Source organism: Sitophilus oryzae, unplaced genomic scaffold, assembly GCF_002938485.1.
Source record: "Sitophilus oryzae breed Bouriz unplaced genomic scaffold, Soryzae_2.0 scaffold_1500_pilon_pilon, whole genome shotgun sequence".
Lineage (NCBI taxonomy): Eukaryota > Metazoa > Arthropoda > Insecta > Coleoptera > Curculionidae > Sitophilus > Sitophilus oryzae.
In genome coordinates this window covers 893,041-920,711 of record NW_022146171.1, presented here as the reverse complement: position 1 = coordinate 920,711, position 27,671 = coordinate 893,041, and the positions used below count along the sequence as shown (strand labels likewise).

The 27,671-nt window shown below is 31.5% G+C and overlaps 1 protein-coding gene across 1 annotated transcript; it reads right to left on the bottom strand.

Annotated features, from left to right (window-relative positions):
• Positions 1–94: 94 nt before the first annotated feature.
• On the bottom strand, positions 95–27,450 carry LOC115878092 (lysyl oxidase homolog 2-like). Its single transcript, XM_030894450.1, is given in 9 exon segments — positions 95–547; positions 5,148–5,259; positions 5,262–5,384; positions 10,700–10,894; positions 14,089–14,229; positions 15,636–15,662; positions 16,528–16,695; positions 18,359–18,508; positions 27,240–27,450. Coding segments are annotated over 9 exon segments (1,464 nt in total). The 5' UTR covers positions 27,412–27,450; the 3' UTR covers positions 95–171.
• Between the last annotated feature and the right edge of the window lie 221 nt (positions 27,451–27,671).

The window sequence follows — 27,671 nt, the reverse complement described above, 5'->3', positions numbered from 1 at the left end:
TTCGGAGTAAAAATATACTTTTTGTGTTTCGCCTGTATCGACCGCCAAACTGGCCAAACGTACATCAAATAATATGCAAGAATTACACTCCTTATATAACATTTATTTTTAATATGATAGCAAAACAATTTTTACACTTAACATTAAATTATTTATTACTCTAAATACAAATCATGGACTTGTTAAATAACAATTCTTCACAATTCCCCTGGATCGGTCATAAATGAAATCACAAACAGCAGCATTGTTATCATACGTCATTTCGGGAACTTTATATTCCGGATTAACGGTCACCTTTATCTTATAGTTGCCAGGTTCTAAATCAGATATATCGACCCACTGACAATCGACGGTATGTTTGTAGATATCCGAACAATTTACGGATATTCCTTGGTCTCCGTAGTTAGCACAGGCATATCTCGGTTCAACGCCAGGTATACACTGATTATCTTCTAAACAGAACGATGCTTTGTGACCCTCCGCAACTTTCTGATTGTTGTGATTAAAGATGTCAAATGTTGCAAAAATTTCCATGCTATGAAAATGCCTAAAATAATAAATATATTAAGTTCATAAGATAAATGTTTTGCCCGTTAAAATACAGACTCTTGATTTAGAACGACCAGACCAAGGCAAGACCAAGGGAACATAATTTCGACAGAAAAATAATACAAACGTGCGTCAAAAATAATAGTTTTTACGATAAGACTAAATTGAAACAACTACACAGACCAGTAAGACAAAACTTCTATAGCGCCGCAGAGAATATTAAAAATATCAGGAATTTTGAAATAGTTTTTGATTATGTGGCATTTTGACCTGCAAAAAATAAAACGTTTTTGAATGAAACCACGTTTTTAAGAAATTCTCTAAAAACGTGAATAATTTGATGGTCGATTTACTTAACGACATTGGTTACGAGCCTCGCTCAAGCTTCAAGATTTTATATGTCCCAATTTTATGTCACATTATGACACAATTTATGACACAATTTTGTTGTCAAAAATATCGGTTACCACGCTTCTGGGATGCTACTGGGAAAAAAAGTTTGACACCCTCTATAGGGTATCCCATTTTCGTGTGTTTTACGGGGTTTCTCGTTTATGAGTAGTACATTATTATGCTACTTTTTTATGAAACTAAAGATCCTACACACAGTAGCATACTAGTAGTAGTATGACACAGTCAGAGTAGCATACTACTACTAGTATGCTACTCTGACACGTGCGTTAATGACACGTCCCGTAGAGTTTTTCACATAAAATCCAGTGATGTAACTAGTTCTTCGCTGGAATCTGTCATTTTCGAAATATTATGTTTCGTTCTCAAACTTATGTTTTTTAAATGGGACATCCTGTCTTTTTTTAAATTTCATTTGCCTTATTATGAGTTTTCTAAAAATATAATATACTCAAGACTTATTTTCATAAATAAGGTAAAAATGCATTATTTAACTTTTTAACATAAATCGACAGTTTATTGGTTGAATACCGTGTGTTTGGTATTATACCGGGTACATCTCAAAAGTGGCTCACCCCCTATAACTTTTTTATTTTTTCAGATAAATAAACGAGATTTGGTATGTGAGTATATGACATAAATTATGATTGATTGGTGTATTCAATTGTTTTTGGTCACTTCCGGTTTCACCGGAAATGTCTGCAACTTTTGATTTTTAAATGGCACCCTCGGTATTTTTTTACTTTATTCGATAAAAAATGACATTCTGAATAGAATGACATATCATATGTCAACTTTTGACATTATCGCTTAATAAAAAATTGTATTTTAAAATTCAATCTAGGGTGCCATGGCTATGTTAAAAACACTAATTTTTCATCAAGGAGCCTTGGAAAAATAGATTCGATCGTCTAATGTTTTTAGTGTCTTGTCCTGGCCAGTTAGAAAATGGTCTAATCGTATTTTTAATCATATCTCAATTTTTTCAAACGGAATGATTGTGGCTCATTAGCATATTTGGAAAAAGAATTTTTTCAATCAAAGTCAAATTTCCGTTATGAACCGCAAGTTTTAATTTCAAATAAACCATATGCGAAAATGTCAAAAGTTGACATATGATATGTCATTCTATTCAGAATGACATTTTCTCTCGAATAAAGTAAAAAAAAAAATACCGGGGGTGCCTTTTAAAAATCAAAAGTTGTAGTCATTTCCGGTGAAACCGGAAGTGACCGAAAACAATTGAATACGTCAACTAATCCTAATTTATGTCATATACTAACATACCAAATCTCGTTTTTGCCACTTTTGAGATGCACCCGGTATAGTATTGGTATTAGATAGTGATTGGTATTCAATCAGTGCGTACTACCTGCTCTCATGTATGGTGCGGAGCCCATAACATTAACCAAGAAAACAGTAAGCAAAATCAGAATAACACAAAGAGCAATGGAAATAACAATATTGGGGCTATCTCTGAGAGACAAAGTACCGAATATCGAAATACGGGGGAGAGAAAATAATTACTTTCAAATGGAATTGGGCTGGGCATATTGCAAGACTAAACGATGACCGATGGACGAAGAAAATAATAGAATGGAGATCAAGATATGATGCATTCAGGAGCAGAGACCGTCCTCCAACCAGATGGCATGACGACTTAAGGCTCCACAGTAACTGGATGCAAATATCTCAAGATAGGGAGTTATGGAAGTAAACGATGGTGGCCTACGTCCAGCAGTGGACTTTAGTGGCTGGTTGATGATGATGATGATGAACATAGTGTAAAGAAGTATTATTATTTATTTTAATTTAACCAGATAATTTTGCTTTCCATCCTGTTATCTTAATAAACTGCACTGAAAGTGAACTTTAGATAACACGCTGTCAATCAGAGTTTTTCATGAGTTATTGATATATTTAATTCACTTTTCTGGCTTCATGGAGAACCCGAAGTTATCAGACCATAAATTAAAGACATTTTTATTTTTAATCCAGTTAAAATTGATAAATATGTATTGTACCGGTTGGCCAACTAAGAATGGACTCCGCGCCGGCTGTATCTCAGAAACTATTTATCATATAACTTTGGGAAAAAACGGTAATAAGTAAATCTGCCTAGAGAAATCGCTGAACATTATTAAAGTTCAAAAAATTGTCCGCTAAGGGGCGCATCTGTGATGGCCAAAATATGCAGGTGAAGAGGTATTTTTAATATCGCTATTGTATTCAGTGGAAAATTTGTAATTTTTTTCATATAGCGTATTTTATAATCTAGCCTACTACTATAATTTTTAGACCTAATAATCCTAGACGGCAGTTTAACATGATTTGTTCTCTTAATATCGCCCGTTAGAGAGAAGATAGAAAGTTGCAGTTTGCACTGATATTTTGGAAATGTTGTGCTCTATTTAACTGTGCAAAAAGAAACATAACCTACTATTTAATTTTTTTATGCAAATGCGCAATATCTGTTGTGATGCTAGCTACCACGCAAAAATCTATGAAAACAAAATGTATACTGGAGATTATTAAGAAAGAAAAGCGCTCTTTTAAACGAGCCCTAGTTTGTTTAAATCGGTTAACCTAAATCAGAGTTATCCTTATTTAAAAAAAAGCAAGTTTAACCTTCGCCACTAGTTTATTTTAGCAGATATAAAATGCGCTATTAATAAAAATTACAAATTGTCCATTAATTACAATAGTAACAATAAAAACACCTCTTCACCTGCATATTTTTGAGAAAAATCATGTTTTCTGATTGGCCATCACAGATTTGCCCCCTAGCGGACATTTTTCGAACTTGAAAATAATTTCCAGAGATTTCTCTTGACCGATTTACTTATTACAATTTTTTTCCCGAAGATATACGATAAGTAGTTTCTGAGATACAGACGGCGTAGTCCATTCTTCGTATATAGGGTGGTCCGAACTGTATTCCGGAAACTTCGGCTGCATATTTTACTGATAAAAATAAGTAAAAAAGTTCATATAAATGTACGTCCTAAAATGCTTAGTTTCGGAGATACAGGGTGTAGAAATTTCATTTTTATTTCGATTTTTTCCAAATAATTTCTGAAGTAACGTAAATATTTGGATGAAAATTGGTGTCTGGGAGTTTTTTGACATGAGAAATTTGATTTTAATGTCAAAATGACTCCTATTTGTAGGGGGCGCCACCTACATGTGTTTTAACTGTCTTGAAGACTAATAACTTTTTGTCCGTACCTGTATAAAACTACTGAGTGAAAAAATATACATTTCCGTGATTTTCTACGTAAAAAATGTCTCTTGGTAAAAATCGCTACGAGCAACCGTTCTCAAGATATTTACAATGGAAATAGTCAATACATGTCATTATTGACTAAAAATGAACATGTTGAGTAAATAATTATTATTTGACTGAAATGAGAAATTTGGGAACTTTTTATTTTTTAAACTAATCATAACTTTTTCTTCGAAAAAATGATGATAAAACTGTTCCTGTTGAACTTTTGGCACAAAAACATTGCAAATTTATGATTTTAGTCTAATAACTAATTAGTCAACATGTTAATTTATGTTAATGATAACAGGTATTAATAATTTCGATTCCAAATATCTCGAGAACCATTACTCGTAGCGATTTTTACCAAGAAACCTTTTTTACGTAAAACGCATCGTAAATGTACATTTTTAAACTAGCTAGTTTTATACAGGTATGTACAAAAAGTTATTACGCTTCAAAACACTTTAAACACATGTAGGTGGCGCCCCCTACTAGTAAGAGTCATATTGACATCAAAATCAAATTTCTCATGTCAAGAAACTCCCAGACACCAATTTTCATCCAAATCTTGACGTTACTTCGGAATTTATTTGGAAAAAATCGAAATAAAAATGAAACTTCTACACCCTGTATCTCGGAAACTAAGCATTTTAAGACATACATTTATAAGAAATGTTTTATTTATTTGCAGAATATGTTGCCGAAGTTTTCGGAATACAATTGGGTCCACCCTGTATATAATCGTTATTGAAAATTGATTAGATATTTTTAACTGTCTAAATCATAAGTTTGCATAAAATATAACGTTGCCAGTCATTTGGATATATCAAAGATCTAACATAGATATGGAAGGTGCACTATTTTGTTCAAGCGCTGTTTTTACAATGCGCAAGTTAATTTTTATATAAAGAAATCTTACATGTGACACATATGCCATTCCCATAAATGTTTTGGAATGGACGGTCTGAAGTCCGCTGTTCCTCCATTAAAAATTTTAGCGGTAAATCTCAAGAGTCGTCTTGTTTGGGAGGCCAGTGCTCATTTTCCTTCTGTATTTCATAAGCCGTTGAAGCCACGCAGTTTTCTTCCATAGCACATTGTAAGACAAGCATTGGTGCGTCCTCTAGGTATGAAGATGTAATTAACTCGTTATAGTCTGAAATTTTGTAATTATTAATGAATTTTAAATAAATCGCTATATTAAATTAGTCAAAATAATTGTTAACGACTGTAAATATAATATGACAAATTATGAACTTTCTTTATTTTTCATCGTGAACTAGTTCGATTGTTAGAGTAATATCAACATTTAAGCGAAATCTTAAAACTACAGGCAGTATAGCTCACATGGTATTATTTCCAAAATTAATTTCGGTGAAAGTTTAAAACACCCTATGGAGTACGTTAACAAAGTAAGGAATTTAAAAATGATTTTAACATCTAGTTGTATCTTTTCTCGATAGTTTGTTTTTTTGGTTCATGTCAATAGCTTTATTTTTTGGAGATATTTGCTTTTGAAGAAGACACTAATTATTTTTCGTATTTTTTTCATTAAAACCACGTCTTTGCTTTTGGTCCTAGTCAACAGACCAATAAAATAGTGTTTATGATTTATGTAATATCACTATCTTTGAAAAATCATATTATTATTGTCTGTTGGGCAGTTATTCTAGCAGATATGGTTTTAAGTCCAAAAGTCGATTGAAGATGAAACATTCATAAAGCAGCAATAGCCGACACTTCGTAACTTAAAACCATCTTTACTAGAGTAAATGTCAATATATAATAATAATAATATGTCTTTTCAACGACAGTGACAATTCAAAAACAATAAACACTATTTTATAAGTGTCTTAAAGAGGACCCAAAATCAATGCCAAAATTGCTGTAAATCGTTACAGCAGCGAATATATCCAGTAAATAAAGCTATTGAAATGAATCAAAAAACTAACTATCGAGAAAAGATGTACCTAGATGATAAAATTGTTTTTTAATTCCTTGCTTTGTTAACATATTCCACAGGATGTTTCACCAAAATATCAACATATTGTTTTCCTTCGTATAATTATTGACGGATAGCTATTTTAATTTTGAAAGAAGTACTAAAAAGTCAAATAATTTAGCTACAAATTACTTAAAAAATCATCAAAATTGGCCCACTAGAACAAAATATATTAAGTTTAAAATATATCAAAATTTTATGGTGCCAATTTTTGTGCCGGATTCTTTGGTGCCGGTGAGTGTATACAGGGTGGTCCGAACTGTATTCCGGAAACTTCGGCAGCATAATCTGTAGATAAAAATAAGTAAAAAAGTTCGTATAAATGTATGTCATAAATTGCTTAGTTTCGGAGATACAGGGTGTAGAAGTTTCATTTTTATTTCGATTTTTTCCAAATAATTTCTGAAGTAACGTCAATATTTGATGAAAATTGGTGTCTGGGAGTTTTTTGACATGAGAAATTTGATTTTGAGGTAAATATGACTCTTATTTGTAGGGGGCGCCACCCTCATATGTTTGAACTGTTTTGAAGAGTAATAACTTTTCGTCCGTAACTGTATAAAACTACTGAGTGAAAAAATATATATTTCCGTGAGTTTTTACGTAATAAATGTCTCTTAGTAAAAATCGCTACGAGCAACCGTTCTCAAGATATTTAGAATGGAAGTAATGTCATTATTGACAAAAAATAAACATGTTGAGTAGATAGTTATTTGACTGAAATGATGTAATTTTTTATTTTTTTAAATTAATCATAATTTTTTTTCGAAAAAATGATGATAAAACAATTTCTGGTGAACTTTGAACACAAAATCATTTCAAATTTATGATTTCAGTCTAATAACTATTGTCAACATGTTTAATTTATGTCAGTGCTGACAGGTATTGATAATTTCGATTCCAAATATCTCGAGAACCATTACTCGTAGCGACTTTAATCAAGAGACTGCCTTTACGTAAAAAACGTCGTAAATGTATATTTTTTACTCAGTAGTTTTATACAGGTGCGGACGAAAATTTATTACTCTTCAAACCAGTTAAAAAATATGTAGGTGGCGCCCTCTACAAGTAGGTATCATATTGATATTAAAATCAAATTTCTCATGTCAAAAAACTTCTAGATACCAATTTTCATCCAAATATCGACGTTAGTTCAGAAATTATTTGGTAAAAATCGAAATAAAAATGAAACTTTTACATCCTGTATCTCCGAAACTAAAGCTTGATTTTCATGCATCCGTTGTCCGACGATACGTTGATACGATATTAATTTTATTGGTAGAATTTAAAGACTTTGATTGGTTAGAAAATAAAGTAATAAATAATATTTTTAAATTTATTGCATTTTCATGCCTCCGTTTATCGGATATACGTTGGTGTCATTTTATATTTTCGTTTCCATAACGATTTTGCTATTTTACTTATATTTTTATTAAGGTTAAATTAAATTTGTCAAAAAAGTGTCAAAACGTCCGTTATCGTATGAACGGGTCCGTTGACGGGCTGAAGTAAAATATTTACGGATGAAAAGTGGCGCGAAAACACTATGACCAATCAGAGCACCGTCGGACCATCGCACAGTGGATCGAGGTATATGGATGTAGCGGTCATAAATAGAAAAGTAATAAATATAAAGTAATTTGTAGCTCAGCTGCTTTATTTATGGCGAAAAGAAAAATATCTATAGATTTTTCTATAATTTTAATTGAATTTTAGCAAAACGCCGCGCCGGTCTAATTATGACTGCAAAAATTATTTTTTTGTAAAGCGTGTCACTTAATAATATGGGTAAAGGTACACACCTGTAGATTTACCGTTATCGCTTAGTAATGATTTCTGGTGAACTCCAAAAAATGTTTTTCTTACATTAACAGCCCCACGCCCCCTGCTTTAAAGGGTGAACGTGTGGGATGGGTTTTGGGAAATGTTTGGATTGGATGAGCATGTGAAAGGTGAAAGAGATAAGTTTATAAATTCTTTAAAAATCACTTCTTGTATCACTAGCTGTTTGTTTAGACCTTTCTTAATAAAAAAAAATCAAGTTCCCCCGTGAAAAAATAAAATAACAAGATACTAATTTAACAATGGGATCCAAAAATATATTATATGCGTGTTTATAATTTAATTATGTCTGTAAAAAAGTTTTATTTTGTAAATCAAGTGATTTCCATACTTAAAAGAAACTTTAAACAATACTAAAATAAACCTGAAGTACAGTTTGTCTGCTGGATCTGTGTCTATGAAAGGAATGCGGACAAAAAACATTTAAATAAACAGCAATATATTTTATACGTCGACTTGACGAGTACGTCACCGCAAATCGCTCCGCCCACTCATTTTATTGGCTACTTGCAAATTTGTCGAATTTTTATTGATGGGACGCGTCGTCTAATTTTTTACGAAAAACATCGAGATAATATCGTTTCCCCTCTCACGGATACCCCGTAGCCTCAAAATGGACAGACGTACTGTACCTATAATATTGAAAAAATATATATTTCACAAAACAAAAAAACTAAACCACCATTACAACTCTGAACGTAAAAGTACAGTTCGTCTGCTGGATCTGTGTCTATGAAAGGAATGCGGACAAAAAACATTTAAATAAACAGCAATTTATTTTATACGTCGACTTCACGAGTACGTCACCGCAAATCGCTCCGCCCACTCATTTTATTGGCTACTTGCAAATTTGTCGAATTTTTATTGATGGGACGCGTCGTCTAATTTTTTACGAAAAACATTGAGGGAATATCGTTTCCCCTCTCACGGATACCCAGTAGCCACAGAACGGATAGACGTACTGTAGAAAATAATATTTATGTAAGAAAACATATTCTCACCCAACTCAGTAATATGTTCTATAAAAGGAGTTCTTTGGCTTCATCATCCAGCTCTAAACATTCACTTTTCTTCCACATATGCCGAAATGCAGCCAAATAAGGGTTGTGTGTTGCGGTCTATTGAGAAACACGGACTACTTCAAATAAATATATCGCATGAATAGGCAGAATTCGGCAGACCATTTTTTGTTTATAAACAAATACATTCCTCAAACTATATTATTTGCGATAAGAGGGAACATCGATAAGCGTCGATAGTATTTTTTTGGTATTTTGAAAACTATAAAAATATGGATAAAAACGACGTTTAAAAAACATGAAAAATTAATACATAATAATAATTTCAGAACTTTCTTAGTAATAGTCCAAAAGTAGAGAAAACCTTTTCTTTAAAATATAAAAAATAATAATCACGGGTTTTTTAAAGCCTCCAGGAATATTTAGATTCTTATTTGCTATCACTAAGCGAAAAAGACAATTAAATGTGATGGGTTTAAGAGAAAAAAAAACATGGTTACAAATTTTATTCAAAAAATTTGTTGTTGTTTTTTTTTAAACCAATGCTACTACTATTCAAAAAGTTTAACAGTGTGTCATATAGTTTAATTTTTCCAAAATCACTTATGGCCGCTCTTTAACATATGCAAGAGCCACTGTGCATCGTATCAACGTATAACGGATGCATGAAAATCAAGCTTAAGCCCCCCATTTTAGGACATAAAATCAAAAAATCTCTCTCTTATCGATATATAGAACATTTGATAGTATCTTGATATTTGAACGTGTAAATTGTAACGTAAAAATAATGCATTGAATTATATACTTATTTCTTGTCTTTTATGTGGGCCGTTGAGTGGACATGTGCCCCTGTCCGCTTTAGGACCAAGTTCTTTTTGTAAAATGCTATTTTATTCGAAACCGAAAACCAGCTTGTCAGTGGCTTTTTTCTTGTAAACAAATTTGCCAAATCAAAAATTTATAATTACAAATCGGTTGATACGATCCAAGTGGCGTCCAAGTGAGACGCGCGTAGCGTCAATGTGCATTTCAGCAAAGTACACTTTGACCGTGTCAACCAGGCTTAAGTGTTTTTTCTAAAGCAATTATTATTGTTTATTTCTTCTTTGTTCTTTAAAATTTTTATAATATCAATTAAAATGTTTTTATTATAGTACTACTGGAATATATGTAATTCTTAAAAAACTTTACATTAACTGTAAAGATTATTATCAGAGAAGATTTTTTTTTTGTACCGGCATTATTTTGTGGTAAAATGCTATGCCATGAAGTGCATAGATGTATGCCACCTTTATAATTAAAGTCCATTTTGATTTGATGGGATTTAGAATAGAGAAATTTTGATGTAAATACATTGCATAATATACGTATTATTGGGTCTTTGGCACCTGTTCAAGATATTTTTCATTAGTCATTGATATTCGTAACTCATTTTTGACGATAGAATTTTCATTCAATATTGAACTATTTTATTTGAAAAAAAAAATAGTTGTGACTTTGACCAACCTGGTGTTTTTAAAATACTGGAATAATTTAAACGGAATGCAAAAATTTATATTTTTTTAATATTGATGAATTTAATTTTTACAGAGCTCATTAAATTATTACCTATGATAAGATCTGCTAACGACTGAGTACAGGATACACCAGCAACTTCTTCTCCTTTACAAGTTCCTGTAAGTTCGGAATTGTACAAGCACTCCGAAAAAGATGTTTCGTTTCCCATACATACAATTCCTCTTTTGCTAAATTTGCTCAGGTGTCCACCAAAATATGTTGTTTGAGGTGCATCGTTTGCATATCCTAAATAACATTACTATGATAGTATATAATCAAAAACATTTTAATCAACGGTATTTGATAGTAATATATAGGGTTACCAGATGAAAACTTATCGACCCCGGGCAAGCCTTCCGAAAAATCCGGACAAAATCCGGACGTCACAATTTTTTAGCGATATAAGAGAAAAAATAGTTTATTGTTTTATTAGGAGTAAAAATGATACTTTTTGTGGCGAGGCTGTGAAATGGACGTTCGGCATACATGCGAGGTAAAAAGAATCATTTTTACTCCGAATAGAACATGCTATTTTTTTTTCATATGCCACAAATAATTTTTTAAACAGTTTCAAACGTTCCAATTAATAGCTTTGTTCGGGTTCTTGTTATTACCGATTCTGAACCGTCCTAGAACTCTGCAGCGCATGCGCAAATGAAATAATGTCTTCATTTTTCCTTCTAGCGCATACGCATCACAGTTCTAGAACGGTTCAGAATCGGTAATAAGAGAAACCCGAAGTAAGCTAATATAAAAAGATCTAAAAGTAATATCTTGTAAGCATCCCTGTAAGTAATCATACGTATATCGAGAAACTATGGTTACGTTCGTTGAATTTGACACTATGTCAGTTTTAATATATTTTGTACATTTGTGCTTAGGCGTAAAAGTGATTTACTTTTATGCCTAGGCATTATAATCATTGCCTGGAACTTATATGGTGAAATTTTGATAAAATAATTTAGTACACACTAAAAACACGGTATGTCGCTAGCGGTAGGAAAAATAATTTTTAGAGGTTACTAGTTTATTTGGTTGCCTGTGATATGCATTATACAGGGTGTTTCCTAATTAATCTAAAAAATATAAAATCGTTAGAAAACCAATTAAGGCGGGCTCTTAATAAGTATACTTATTTTTTTCTCAACAACCGTTTGATGAACAAGAAAAACTCAAAAGATCAATTTTGTTAAAAAAGGATGGCCAGTCAAGAAAAAAATATATTTTCTTTAAAAAAGCAGTGGTGTACCATTTATGTTAAGCAAAAAAATCGATTTTTTTAATTTTAACACCCTGTAGATCTAAAAGGAAGTACTTGAGACCTAATGGTTATATAAAAATTGTTTTAAGAAGACATGAGGAATCACACCATAATTTTTTTAGACTAATTCGAAAACACCCTGTATATTGTCAACTTGACAATGACTGCTGATAAATCAAAAAATACCTTTTCAGTGAAAAAAGCCTGATTTTCGCAGGAAAAATTTTGATTTTTATTGAATTTGGGCCTGCGTTTGCAAATACTCGTTTGTTTTTTAATTTTCTATCTATCTAAATTTTAAATATCATAGTCAGAAATAGTTTTATTATTTATTAACTGTAAAAATGGTGTTTTCTTGTTGTGTTGCATCTTGCAAAGAAACTAACAAAACTGTAAAAATGTACGTGTTTCCAAAAGACGATAAGGTATCTTAGATAAAAGAAAAATATATGGTATGTATTCGTTGTTTGATTTTTTTTCGTTCGCTTTAAAATCTATAAATCTCGGTCTATTCATTAGACAGCCAGTCGACTTACGATCATTTACATGAAACTCTGTAAGATAAATAAACAAATAAATTGTAAAATATATATATTCTTATGTTTTATTAAAGTTACTCTGATATACTAATATATCAGTATAACTTTAAAAATAAATCCTTTGAATTCAAATATAAACATAAAAAAACATTTACAGTAGAAAAGGCGAAGGCGCTGGGTTAAACGTAGTCTCCACTAAAAACACGGAGGGGCGCTTTGACCCAAAATTTTACTATTAAGTTTCATATCTATCTTAATAGTAGATTATTTTCTTTTATCTATGGTTATTGACAACATAAAAAGTAATTATAACCATAGATAAAAGAAAATAATCTACTATTAAGATAGATATGAAACTTAATAGTAAAATTTTGGGTCAAAGCGCCCCTCCGTGTTTTTAGTGGAGACTACGTTTAACCCAGCGCCTTCGCCTTTTCTACTGTAAATGTTTTTTTATGTTTATATTTGAATTCAAAGGATTTATTTTTAAAGTTATACTGATATATTAGTATATCAGAGTAACTTTAATAAAACATAAGAATATATATATTTTACAATTTATTTGTTTATTTATCTTACAGAGTTTCATGTAAATGATCGTAAGTCGACTGGCTGTCTAATGAATAGACCGAGATTTATAGATTTTAAAGCGAACGAAAAAAAATCAAACAACGAATACATACCATATATTTTTCTTTTATCTAAGATACCTTATCGTCTTTTGGAAACACGTACATTTTTACAGTTTTGTTAGTTTCTTTGCAAGATGCAACACAACAAGAAAACACCATTTTTACAGTTAATAAATAATAAAACTATTTCTGACTATGATATTTAAAATTTAGATAGATAGAAAATTAAAAAACAAACGAGTATTTGCAAACGCAGGCCCAAATTCAATAAAAATCAAAATTTTTCCTGCGAAAATCAGGCTTTTTTCACTGAAAAGGTATTTTTTGATTTATCAGCAGTCATTGTCAAGTTGACAATATACAGGGTGTTTTCGAATTAGTCTAAAAAAATTATGGTGTGATTCCTCATGTGTTCTTAAAACAATTTTTATATAACCATTAGGTCTCAAGTACTTCCTTTCAGATCTACGGGGTGTTAAAATTAAAAAAAATCGATTTTTTTGCTTAACATAAATGGTGTACACCACTGCTTTTTTAAAGAAAAAATATTTTTTTCTTGACTGGCCATCCTTTTTCAACAAAATTGATCTTTTGAGTTTTTCTTGTTCATCAAACGGTTGTCGAGAAAAAAATAAATATACTTATTAAGAGCCCGCCTTAATTCGTTTTCTACGATTTTATATTTTTAGATTAATTAGGAAACACCCTGTATATGCATATCACAGGCAACCAAATAAACTAGTAACCTCTAAAAATTATTTTTCCTACCGCTAGCGACATACCGTGTTTTTAGTGTGTACTAAATTATTTTATCAAAATTTCACCATATAAGTTTCCAGGCAATGGTCAATAACGTCCTAAAAATTATCTTGTGACATTGTGACGTTGGAAAAAAATACATTTACAACAGAACTTTCAAAACTTAAAACTTAATGTAAAGTAAAACAATGTATTTACATACAAAGGTATTTTTTACAAAACTAATTATTAGATTCTAATAATTACTACCTAGGGATAGCGATCGGCATACTACAAGTGCTTCTTTGAGAGACCAGCCTTCACTACAAATACTATTCCATTGTCCATTGTCGTCTTGGATTTCAACTCTTCCTTCCGTTGGTATTCTTCCACCTTTTAATCTAATGGTTTCTGTACCAATGGGTAGCCTAATAGAAAAAATCTAATAATTGATTCAACGTTTATCGTTATTTAATAACTACTCCGTAATGGTTGACTTTTGACCCAACGTTTATGAAGCAAACTACCCTTTATTTTGAACAAGGAATCAGCCCCTGAAGTTTTTCGCATTTGATTTGAAACACCCTGTATATAGAGGACGACCCCTTTTTATTCAGTAATTTGCAAGGTTGCAACATTAACATATTATGTAATTACAGTCGCACATAAAATTAAGGGGTTTATAAGAAAAATCAATTTATGGTTGACTTCACTTGGTAAAAAGCAACTCAATTCATTCCAATGCATTCAGGAAATTATGGAAGCATACAAATACAGCGCAACCAATTTTGAACAACTGATCTGTGATTATATACCCGAAGAGATTCGTTTGAACTGTTGCAGATGATACTGAATCCGTGTTTACCCGATTACTTTCTTGAACATGTTGAACTATCAATAAACATAAAAGGTAAGAGAATAAGCTCCAATTTTTTTCTCAGAATCTGAACGCTTTTTGGTAAACACATGGTTTAACAAAGTGGCGTTTTTTGTGGTTTTGGAACTCTCAACCCTACTAACTTATCGCGATCCACACTTTGGGAAACACTGGTCTAGATGCCTGTTAAAACCTGTCGATATTAGCTCCCCATACACGGAAACGCCCGGCCTGCGGATCCGGCCTTGCTACCGGGCCTTGCGACTCGGCCTTTTACCCAAAATACGAGAGTTTTGTGTGAAAGGCTAAAATGTTGGTTTTGTATTTCGCTTGCCGATTAGATATTTCTACGTTATAGCAGTTATGGTCTGGCTCGCGATCTTTTAAAATTTCTGAAAGTTTTAATCACACATTATTTAATAAATTCAGCGTTCGTCTGTGTTTTTTAAATTGCTCATTCCGTTCGCAACAAAAATATTCAAATAAAAATTGCTTACTGTAAATTGAACTAAAACTTAATTATGACAAGTAAAATTGTGAATTGTAAAGCGGCCATAAGACAAAAAAGATAGACAGGGTGGTCCGAACTGTATTCCGGAAATTTTGGCAGCATTATTCTGCCGATAAAAATTATCAAAAAAGTATAAAGGTATGTCCTAAAACGCTTAGTTTCGGAGATACAGAGTGTAGAAGTTTTATTTTTATTTCGATTTTTTCCAAATAATTTCTGAAGTCACGTCAATATTTGGATGAAAATTGGTATCTGAGAGATTTTTACATGAGAAATTTGATTTTGATGTCAATATGATTCCTACTTGTAGAGGGTGCGAGAGAAGGGCGCGAGGGGGGGTTTATCTGGTTTGGAGAGTAATAAATGTTCGTCCGTACCTGTATCAAAACTACTGAGTAAAAAAAATATACATTTATAATGTTTTTTTACGTAAAAAAGGTCTCTTGGTAAAAATCGCTATGAGCAACCGTTCTCAAGATATTTAGAATGAAAATAGTCAATACATGTCATTATTGACTAAAAATAAACATGTTGAATAGATTATGTTGACTGAAATGCTAAATTTGGGAACTTTTTATTTTTTTAAATTAATCATAAATTTTTCTTCGAAAAAATGATGATAAAACAGTTGTGTTGAACTTTTGGCACAAAAACATTTTAAATTTATGATTTCAGTCTAATAACTATTTAGTCAACATGTTTAATTTATGTCAGTGATGACAGGTGTCGATAATTTGTATTCCAAATATCTTGAGAACCATTACTCGCAGCGATTTTTACCAATGTTAGTTTACCAATGTAGTTTTTACCAGTGTTATTTTTTACTTTTAAAAAACGTCGCAGATGTATATTTTTTTACTCAGTAGTTTTATACAGGTACAGACGAAAAGTTATTAGTCTTCAAACCAGTTAAAAATATGTGGGTGGCGCCCTCTACAAGTAGGAGTCACATTGACATCAAAATCATATTTCTCATGTTCATAAACTCACAGATACCATTTTTCATCCAAATATTGACGCTACTTCAGGAATTATTTGGAAAAAAATCGAAATAAAAATGAAACTTCTACACCCTGTATCTCCGAAACTAAACATTTTAGGACTTTTTTACTTATTTTTTATTGGTATAATATGCTGACGAAGTAATAAAGTATCCGTAATAAAGTTCGGACCACCCTGTATATTAAAAAAAATTGAAGATAAAAAAAACTTTTTTGTGGAAAAACTAGGGTAGTGCCTCCGTAGCACGCCACTACTGGTAACATGATCTTTGTCCCCAATATATTGTAGCTTGATTGTAGCTATTAGATTAAGAACTTACAGTGTTTTTGAATCGTTTTTGACTCAATAATTGTGCTATTTACTTGAAGGCATATTACACCAGCAGCTTCAGAATAGTTACAGTCATTAAGACCCCATGGTTCAGATCGACAATCCTGTAATTCTTTTTCCGTTCCATTACAGTTTACGTTATCAAGCCAAAATTTTCCTAAAAAATTAATGTAGACTCCAAATCAGGCGTCTAAAAGCAAAACCCGACAAGCCACACATTTTTAAAAACTAAGTTCTATACACCTTTTAATTCATTATCCCAAGAAAAATTCTCTGAATTACATTTTTATGCAAGATATTTGCAAAAGATACTACTGCACTGGATAAATTCAGTACTTTAGATTTATTATTCTTTTTAATATCCATAATATTTTAAATCATTTTTTGTGTATTCTGTAAAATTTATTGTCGGGACTTGTAAAGGACTTGTCGGGTGTTACATTTAGACGCCTGAAATGATCATCCATGTCTCTCTAAAGGACGATAGACAAATTATTTTTTTCAGTTAAAATAAACTCACCGGCCACTAAAAACTAAACCCAATTTTAAAGTTGGATTCCTCGCGAACCACTCATTAGATTTTGATAATTTTTCTTTTAAATTGTAAATTAATTCCTTTTTAACGATGCTACGTCAGAAGTTTTTATTCCGAATTTATTTTGAGCATATACAGGGCACAACAATAAGACGAAGTTTTTTTGCCCGAACTTTGTAACACCCTGTAGGTAATTATCTGTACCCTGTAAATTAAATTACATTGTAGCCTCATCTTTTGTGAGCATTTTGTTTTTTTAATCACCACGTTGTCTCTTTTTGTATTGGAGATATGCTGTTTTAAAACGAACGTCTCGGAAAAATTCAAAATTCATCTCGGAAAAGGCAGAAAGTTTTATGTATAAATAATCAAGGCGACATAGGCGAAAACGGATTTATGAGTATTTGCAATATGAGAAAAACGGTTGTCAAATTAAAAAATGCCATCACCTGTAACAAATGTTGCTCGTATTGTGGCTTTATTTGAGGATGGCCGAAGTCAACGTTATGTCTCCGATACCCTGGGTATATTTCGAACAAAAGTCCAGGATGCCCGAAATCGGTATATGGAAACAGAAAATTTCACCAGGCGAGTGGATACTAGATATTAGTCCCTTAAAATGTCTTTACCTTTTTTTTAATTTTCATGTTTTAGTTAGTTTACGTCTACGTTCTGATGTTTGATTTGATGTTAAAGCTTTTTTCGAGGCGTTGGTTTTGAAGCAGCGCATCTCCAATACAAACAGAGATAATGTCGTGATTAAAAAAACAAAATGCTCACAAAAGATGAGGCTACAATGTGATTTGATTTAGACAATCGCTACTACAGCTGCTGCACCCTACAGGGTGTTACAAAGTTTGGGCAAAAAACTTCGTCTTATTGTTGTGCCCTGTATATGCTCAAAATAAATTTGGAATAAAAATTGCTGACGTAGCATCCGTTAAGAAGGAATTAATTTACAATTTAAAAAAAAACCATCAAAATCTTATGAGTGGTTCACGAGAAAACTTTGAAATTTGGACTAGTTTTTAGTGGCCGTTTTTTTTTGCCGGTGAGTGTAGTTAATTGTATAGAAGATTATTAGTTTTACGATTTAAAATTATTTTCATAGGCTACACAGTGTTCTAAAGAAATAAAAACGAAATTGTCGAATACTGCTTAAAATGTCAAACTTATGCGAAACTATTAAATGTCCTTTAAGAGTAAAGTGGGTTAATTTTCCAAAAGTACGTCAAAAAGATGAATACTATACTTAGTATATAGGAAATACATTGGTAAGTCTTACTCTTGGCGATCCCAAAAAAACTATTTGCTGTAGGCTGGGCATCATCAGGGTTGTAACCAAGTTGTTTGCACACAACCCTTGCTTCCATTTCGCCCCATTCGTCGTCGCATACCGATCCCCATGTACCATTATGTAAAATTTGAATATTTCCTGATTTTAAAAAATTTAAGATTACCTACTAATTTGATTATTTACTGACGAGTTACTGATTTCCGGATGTAACAGAATTTTAAGATCGTATTATTTTTTAGATTACACTGGTCTGCGAATACAAATTTCTCAATCACCGTTCCCGCTGATTCTTATACCGGGTGTGTCTCAAAAGTGGCTCACCCCCTATAACTTTTTTATTTTTTCAGATAAAAGAAACAAGATTTGGTATGTTAGTATACGACATAAATTAGGATTGATTGATGTATTCAATTGTTTTTGGTCAGTTCCTGTTTCACCGGAAATGACTACAACTGTTGATTTTTAAATGGCATCCTCGGTATATTTTTACTTTATTCGATAGAAAATGATACTCTGAATAGATTGACTTATCGTATGTCAATATTTGACATTTTCGCTTTAAAAAAAATTGTTAAAAAAACACTAATTTTTAATCAAGGAGCCTTAGAAAAATATATTTGATCATCTAATGTTTTTTGTGTCTTGTCCTGGCCGGTTAAGAGATGCCCAAATCGTTTTTTTAATCATATCTGAATTTCTTCAAATAGAACAAGGGTGGCTTATTAGCATATTTGGAAAAAGCATTTTTTACGAATAATTTGGTACCACACACTTCGTATTTCGAGTCAAATTGTCGTTATGAATCGCATGTTACAATTTCAAATAAACCATATTCGAAAATGTCAATTTTCTATCGATTAAAGTGACACAATACCGAGAGTGCCATTTAAAAATCAAAAGTTGTAGTAATTTCCGGTGAAACAAGAAGTGACCAAAAACAATTGAATACGTCAATCAATCCTAATTTATGTCATATACTAACATACTAAATCTGTTTTTTTATCTCAAAATATAAGTTATAGGGGTAAGCCACTTTTGAGACGCACCCGGTATAAAATAACGTCTTGAATCCAAATATAGCTCCCGTTTTTTTCTACCACCCACCATTTTTGGGAGAGTCTCCCTTTTTTATATAATAATAGTTTTATTGATATCTAACTTGATTTGGTGCTTGCTTGTCACACCTTTTGGTGGGTATTCACTTGCAACAAAACACTCCGGACGAACCAAACGCGCAGCGTGCTCTGTGACAAGTTTGTGTAGCAGTGTTGCCAGATGGAAAAAATACAAAGTGGTATCGAGTATTTAAAAAAATGGTATTTGACTGAAAAAAAATGGTATTTTTACTTTTAAAGAGGATCTTAATATTTTTATAATTTTGATACTATGATTAACCGTGGATTAACCCCAAAAACCAAACGAACCTCATTTTGGTTGAAAACATCGTAGCTGTTGGTTGTCACATCAGTTTTGAACTCTTGCGCAAGGCATTTAATTTTTTTTTTTACATTTTATTTATGCAAAATAATAATAAAAGAAATAGGTATAATTAATAGCTTTTTTCGTTTTCTTGTTATTACCGATTCTGAACCGTCCTAGAATTGTGATGCGTATGCGCAGAAGGAAATATGAAGACATTATTTCATTTGCGCATGCGCTGGAGAGTTCTAGGACGATTCAGAATCGATAATAACAGGAAAACGAACAGACCTAATATAATAATAAGGTAATAGGAACATTTTAAATAGATAGGTAACATAAAATATATTATTAATAATTCAACATTAATAATCTACATATTTGGCTCTGAAAATATAGGTAAAACCAGACTTAGAATAAAATAGGTAAAACTTTTCAAGAAATAATACCTATAAAAAATAATAGAGATATGAGATTTTAGTAGATGTGGAAAACTAGATTGGTTTGCATTAAAAAGTTTAAAAAATGTAGATCGCTGGGATTCTAAAAAAATGGTAACGTCTTCAAAAAATGGTAGAAAAATGGAAAATGGTATACTCAAAATTTTTGCAGGTATCAAGGAAGAAAAAATGGTATAGATACCATTTAAATGGTATATCTGGCAACACTGTTGTGTAGGCAGTACGTTGCGCCGAACCGAACCGAACGCGCCAAACATTTTCCGAAGCTTGTCGGTAAACGGGATTTGCTCAAAAGAATTTGTTCGTTGGCCGGTGTTCAGTGCATACTAGCGATGGGAACTATCGAATGAATTAGACTATCGAATGGTTACTGAATGAATGATTTCAACTATCGAATGGTTTTATTCGAATAAAATCATTCATTCATTTGTATACTAAAGCATATGTGACAACCTCGCCGTGCGACTAAATGGTTGTCGTTGAGCCACGACTATCGAATGCTTTTGATAAATGAAATTTAGTATTCGTTTGATTTTTGTGTGCGTGAGTGCATTATTAGTTCTTCCAAATTTTTATAACTTCGCCTTATAAATACTGTGCTATTTTTGCGTTTATTAAAATATTTAAAATACTACAATAAAAGTTGTTTTTTTTTAATTGACGATTGTGTGCGTGTGCAGGTGGTCAAAATTTTTCCGAAAATTTGTGTGATTTTCCGTAGCCCGATCTTTCAATTATTTTATTTTATATGGTATATGGTCTATTTTTTAATGAGAAATTTTGAGAAGTAGCAATTTTTAAGAGAGATGAGATGAACTTAGAATTAATTTTAAAAATACATATTTGTATTTTAGATGTTTTAATAATACGAATTAGTTGAACTTAATAATCATATTTAAGTAATGTGGTTAAGTAAATGGGGGGTTATCGAACTCAAACTATGGGATGAGAAAATTAAATTGAAAGTTTTACACGTGCCAATTTAAAAAAAAAAGTTAACGATGTTTGTATTTTGTTTATGCTTCTCTTACATGTAGTTTTTTTTTGCGAAGAAATATTTCATTTATTTTTTAAAGTAAATGCCAGTAAAAGTAAATATTATTTTTAAATAGTAATATAAAGTACCTAATATAAATAATTTTGATTTCTAATTTTTTATAATAATTTCCTTCCATTACACTGCATGCTTAGAAAATTAATAAATGTTTATATTTCATGATTTTAAAGTTTGTTGTTAATATAACAAATTAGTTCTGTAATTATTATTATTTAAAATATATTATTTTTAAATTAAAATTTAAAGACTATATTATTTTTAAATAGGATTTAATATAAATAATTTTGACATTTAATTTGTTGTTTATATTTTGCTATTACTTAAAATAATGTTTATATTAAATGATTTTAAATTTTGTTGTTAATAGGTATAACAAATTATTACTGTTATTATTATTTTTTATTAAACCAGTCTTTGCTTAAAAACATTAAAAATAATTTTCCTACATCCAAAATAACAAGTATTATTGCAGTGTAACAACAGAATATTAATAAAAAAAATGCAAAATATATAGACATACTATCCCTAACTAACTAAAGCCAAACAATAATATTCTTTGCTAATATCAACTAATACCAATATATGGCAACAGCGCCCTTCACAATGTATTTTCTGTGTAAATACTAGCACCTCAATAAAAAAATAATGTGTCCTTATCTTTATATGACTCCGCAAAAAATCAAAGATGCCGGCTTCTTTCATAGCATTGCCACCGACCGCTGTCGGGTTTCTCGGAAAGAACCCTACGTCGCCGGGCGACTACTAAAATCCAGTTAATATTTTATTATAATGGATCCTGACGAATAAATGAATTTCATAAATGAATGAATTTTATAAATGAATGATTTTTGCTGCCGAATTACTAGAATACAATATTTCAAGGCAGATGACGCATCTATTCGATAATTTTTATTCAAATAGTTTTCAACGAATGTTTTTTTACTAGCTATCGAATCATTCGAATGAATTGCAACTATCGAATATTTCGATAGTATTCATTCGATAGTTCCCACTACTGGTGCATACGGCAGTTTTGAACGTTCGTTGTGTTTGGGGTGTTTTTAAACTGTACCTAGCTATGGAGTGTAACAGAGAAAAGTGTTTAGAGTTAATTGATGAGTTTGATAGGCGGTCTATTTTATTAAATTAATAATTAATTATTAAATTAATCAAATTCTTCTTATGCATATAACCTAGGTCACTAAGTAAGGAGTAAGGCCATTTTATATTGACGGAGCAAAAAGAGGCGTCTTGCCCACATTTTTTGTCTTTTCCTTTTTTTCTCTTTTTTGTTACCCGCTAATGTTTCTAAAATTAAAAAAAACACCAGCGGCTATGGTAATATCAGATGCATCCTTATCGACAAACACACTAACACTGATTCACACACTGATTACTTGTTGGAACGCAGCGAACACCGCAAACAGGCGGAACGCTCCGCGCAATATGTTTTGTTGCAGGTCGTTCAGAGCGTTTCGGGAAAATGTTTGGTTTGGTTTGGTTTGGAGTGCGCGGCGCGTTTGGTTTGTTCGGAGTGTTTTGTTGCAAGTGAATACGCACCTCTAGACTGCGCCTAAATGTTCAGAGAAAAAGTCCAGGCGCGACTGAAGGGAATACACTTTAAAAGGCATGTCACATTCTATGGCTTAGTCATCTAGCAATTAGAGTTGGGCGAAAACGTGATTTTGCAATCACAGGTATACCTGTGACTGTAATTTCTAATTCGCTGTGAAACAAACCTGTGACTGTGATTTATATCGTAATCGTAGTAAACATGTCCGTGATATTTTATTTATTGTTATTTCTTAACTTCGACTGCAATTTCACTATCTTCTCCCAAGGGGGTGAACTGGGGCTGAAATTTTGTATAATTTTTTAGTTAAAAAATTTGTTCTACGAGTGTGAAAGTTTGTACAAAAGTCCTTTAAGTGATGAAAGTGAGTAATCAGAAGTCACAAGTGAGTTTTGAACATTCATTCTTTGAGAAATAAGGGATTACAAATTAAAAAAGTTTATTCGATAGAAAATGACACTCTGAATAGAATGCCCTATCATATGTCAACCTTTTGATAATTTTTTGAAATTATAACTTGCGGTTCGTAACGAAAATTTGACGTAACGAAAATTTGACGAAATACCAAGTGTGTGTTATCAAATTATTCGTAAAAAAATGCTTTTTTTGAAATATGCTAATGAGCCACCATCGTTCCATTTGAAAAAACTGAGATATGATTAAAAATACGATTTGAGCATGTTCTAACTGGCCAGGACAAGACATTAAAAACATTAGACGATCAAATCTATTTTTCCAAGGCTTCTTGATTAAGTATTAGTGTTTTTAACATAGCCATTGCACTCTAGATTGAATTTTAAAATACGATACGATTTTTGATTAAGCGAGAATGTCAAAAGTTGATATATGATATGTCATTCTATTCAGAATGTCATTTTCTATCGAATAACGTAAACAAATCCGAGGGTGCCATTTAATAATCAAAAGTTGTAGCCATTTCCGGTGAAACAGGAAGTGGCCAAAAACAATTGAATACGTCAATCAATCCTAATTTATGTCATATACTAACATACCAAATCTCGTTTTTCTATCTGAAAAAATAAAGAAGTTATAGGGGTGAGCCACTTTTGAGACGTACCAGGTATATAGACCAAAATAATCCTTTTCATTCCACCAAACTATAGAAAATCAGTAAAAATACTTGATGAATGGAGATCATATTTGGATTAAGGAGCAGGGTTCGGAAGTAGTTAATTAAGACGTAATTTACCTGATTAACTACGTGTAGTTTTTCTTCAAAAACTACGACTTTTTTCGTTGATTAACTACATGAAAACTACGTTAATAAACTATGTATTGATATTATGAATAATTTTCATTTGTATGAGGTGTAATAGAGATAATATGATGTAACTATTCCTTACCGATAAATTATTGACAAAAGTGACAGATAAAGCCTTGACGTTCTTTCAGTATTCCAGTTCATCTCTTTTTCTTTCTAAAGTGTGCGTTGAAAGGAGACAAAAACAATTTTTGGTGACCCATAATTTGTTATTCGAACACCACTTTTCTCCTTGTCGGGTCGTTGACGTTGACTTGTCGCCATTTTATTTCTTTTGTTTACACGCTGCATTTTGCTTTGCAAATTTAATACATAAATTATTTAGGCAAATATATAGGTTTTTAATAAAACTCCTCGGACTAACGTGTAGGTAAGTGTTGATAATTTTTTTTTCATCTTAACATGCTCATTGTCGTTCTCCTGATTTTAGGTGACAGAAAAGGATCATCAAATCAAATTGAATTTTATATTTTCCTTCCTATTTATCCTTCCTAAATATCAACGAGATGAGCCATCGGAAGAAAGGGACCATAGTACAAAACAGAAAGGTGATCTTTTTTCTTTCCACTTCGGATATTGAAATTATTATATACTGTAGTCGTGTTCGGCATTATGCTCTGAGAAATATAGATAAACAAAGAACAACAGATATAAAGCATCCCAGAGGAAAAGAGAGGCAATACCTGTATGTACTCTCTCTGATATTTGTGAAAGTTACAGCAAAGTATTGTTGTAAATGTCATCTTTTTGATCGACCTGAAAACTTCGAGCAAAAAGATGACACTTTCAACAATACCCTGACAGATATCAGAGACGATACAGGTTTTTCCTCTCTTTTCCCCTGGAATACTTTTAATTTATTATTCTTTGTTTATCTAGATTTCTCAGAGCACTATGAACGAACTCAGCTTGTATGTTTGAAATAATCGTCCAGTTGGCTTAAAAATGATGATCGAAGACATTTCCCATATAATTTTACTTTCAAAATTATGATATATCTTTTATTTCTAAGCCATCTATAACGCCATTTTTTCAGTTTTTTATAATTAATTTTGTCTCTTGATCTACTTGTAACATTATTCTTTTAATTTTATTAATTTATTGTGGTGAAATTAATTTCTGTTGTATATTTGATATTGATATTAAACATATTTTTAAAAAATGGTGTATTTTTTGTGTTTTTGTGTATGTCATAATTAAAAATAAATGAAGAAATAAAATTTTTTATTATTTTAAACTTCCCGCCATGCGTGACAATTTAGTCCGTAGTTCCAACAAGCGAAATTGGGGGCGCTAGTAGCAGTAGACTTGTCAACAGTGTCAAATTTAAACGTCAATTTCACTTTCCAATATTTAGCAAGGCGCTCGCACTTCTTCTTGTGTATGTGTTTTGTGGGCGGAACGCTCCGCGCAATATGTTTTGTTGCAGGTCGTTCAAGGCGCTTCCGGAAAATGTTTTGTTGCAGATTGTTTGGAGTGCGCGGCGCGTTTGGTTTGTTCGGAGAGTGTTTTGTTGCAAGTGAATACGCACCTCTAGACTGCGCCTAAATGTTCAGAAAAAAAGTCCAGGCGCGACTGAAAGGAATACACTTTAAAAGGCATGTCACATTCTATGGCTTAGTCATCTAGCAATTAGAGTTGGGCGAAAACGTGATTTTGCAATCACAGGTATACCTGTGACTGTGATTTATATCGTAATCGTAGTAAACATGTCCGTGATATTTTATTTATTGTTATTTCTTAACTTCGACTGCAATTTCACTATCGATCTTTCAGCTATAGCAACTAGTTTATAATCTTCTCCCAAGGGGGTGAACTGGGGCTGAAATTTTGTATAATTTTTTAGTTAAAAAATTTGTTCTAGGAGTGTGAAAGTTTGTACAAAAGTCCTTTAAGTGATGAAAGTGAGTAATCAGAAGTCACAAGTGAATTTTGAACATTCATTCTTTGAGAAATAAGGGATTACCAATTAAAAAAGTTTATTCGATAGAAAATGACACTCTGAATAGAATGCCATATCATATGTCAACCTTTTGACAATTTTTTTGAAATTATAACTTGCGGTTCGTAACGAAAATTTGACGAAATACCAAGTGTGTGCTATCAAATTATTCGTAAAAAAATGCTTTTTCGAAATATGCTAATGAGCCACCATCGTTCCATTTGAAAAAACTGATGTATGATTAAAAATACGATTTGAGCATTTTCTAACTGGCCAGGACAAGACATTAAAAACATTAGACGATCAAATCTATTTTTCCAAGGCTCCTTGATTAAGTATTAGTGTTTTTAACATAGCCATTGCACTCTAGATTGAATTTTAAAATACGATACGATTTTTGATTAAGCGAGAATGTCAAAAGTTGATATATAATATGTCATTTTATTCAGAATGTCATTTTCTATCGAATAAAGCAAAAAAATACCGAGGGTGCCATTTAATAATCAAAAGTTGTAGTCATTTCCGGTGAAACAGGAAGTGGCCAAAAACAATTGAATACGTCAATCAATCCTAATTTATATCATATATTAACATACCAAATTTCGTTTTTCTATCTGAAAAAATAAAGAAGTTATAGAGGTGAGCCACTTTTGAGACGTACGCGGTATATAGACCAAAATAATCCTTTTCATTCCACCAAACTATAGAAAATCAGTAAAAATATTTGATGAATGGAGATCATATTTGGATTAAGGAGGTCATTTTATTAAGAACCGACAAGAACGGTGTCAGTGCCGATTTTCATGCAGACCAGTGTTAAATAATAAAAAAAAATAAAAATAAATAATCACACACATTCACAAAGCCATTTTTCAGCAGCTAAATTTATGATTTATGTGCTTAAAAGAAATTTAAAAAAATAAATTTATCAATTAAAGTATTCTATCCATCGTATTCTAAGCATTCATTCACTTTATTGATGTTCTGTTGCGTCCTCTGGTTGCGTATATTGTAGAATTATGTATCTAGACAGTGGAAGCATATTTAAATGATATTGATCAGTTATAGAACTTTGAAAAAACTATGGATTTAAACTTCGAAATCACTATGGATTTGAGAATTTAACAATGCTTACCTTCAAATTCTTGTCTACCTCCTACGAGCTTAATACCCCCGTCTATTTTCTTCAATCTCTTATGATGTTTTTTCACTACTATGGCATTTTTATTCTCAACAATTTCGGCATCATTGAATATTAAGAAAAGAAGCAAAAGAATCGACGAAACTACAGGGTACTTGAAAAACATTACGAACCGATTTGATAAAAAAAATAATTAAAGGTTGAGGTTTCGTTTGATTTAGTTCAATAACGCTAGTTTAGATATTAGAAATTCATATTAGATTCTAAAAATTTAGGTTAATTTAATCTATTCCATGTCGAAAGCTATTTCCTATATAGGTTAAGAGGTGCCTTAATAAAATAAAACAATACATAGTAGGAATTTAAGTTATAGACTAACTAACACATTTAATGGATTAGTAATTTATTCATAATTTATTCACAATT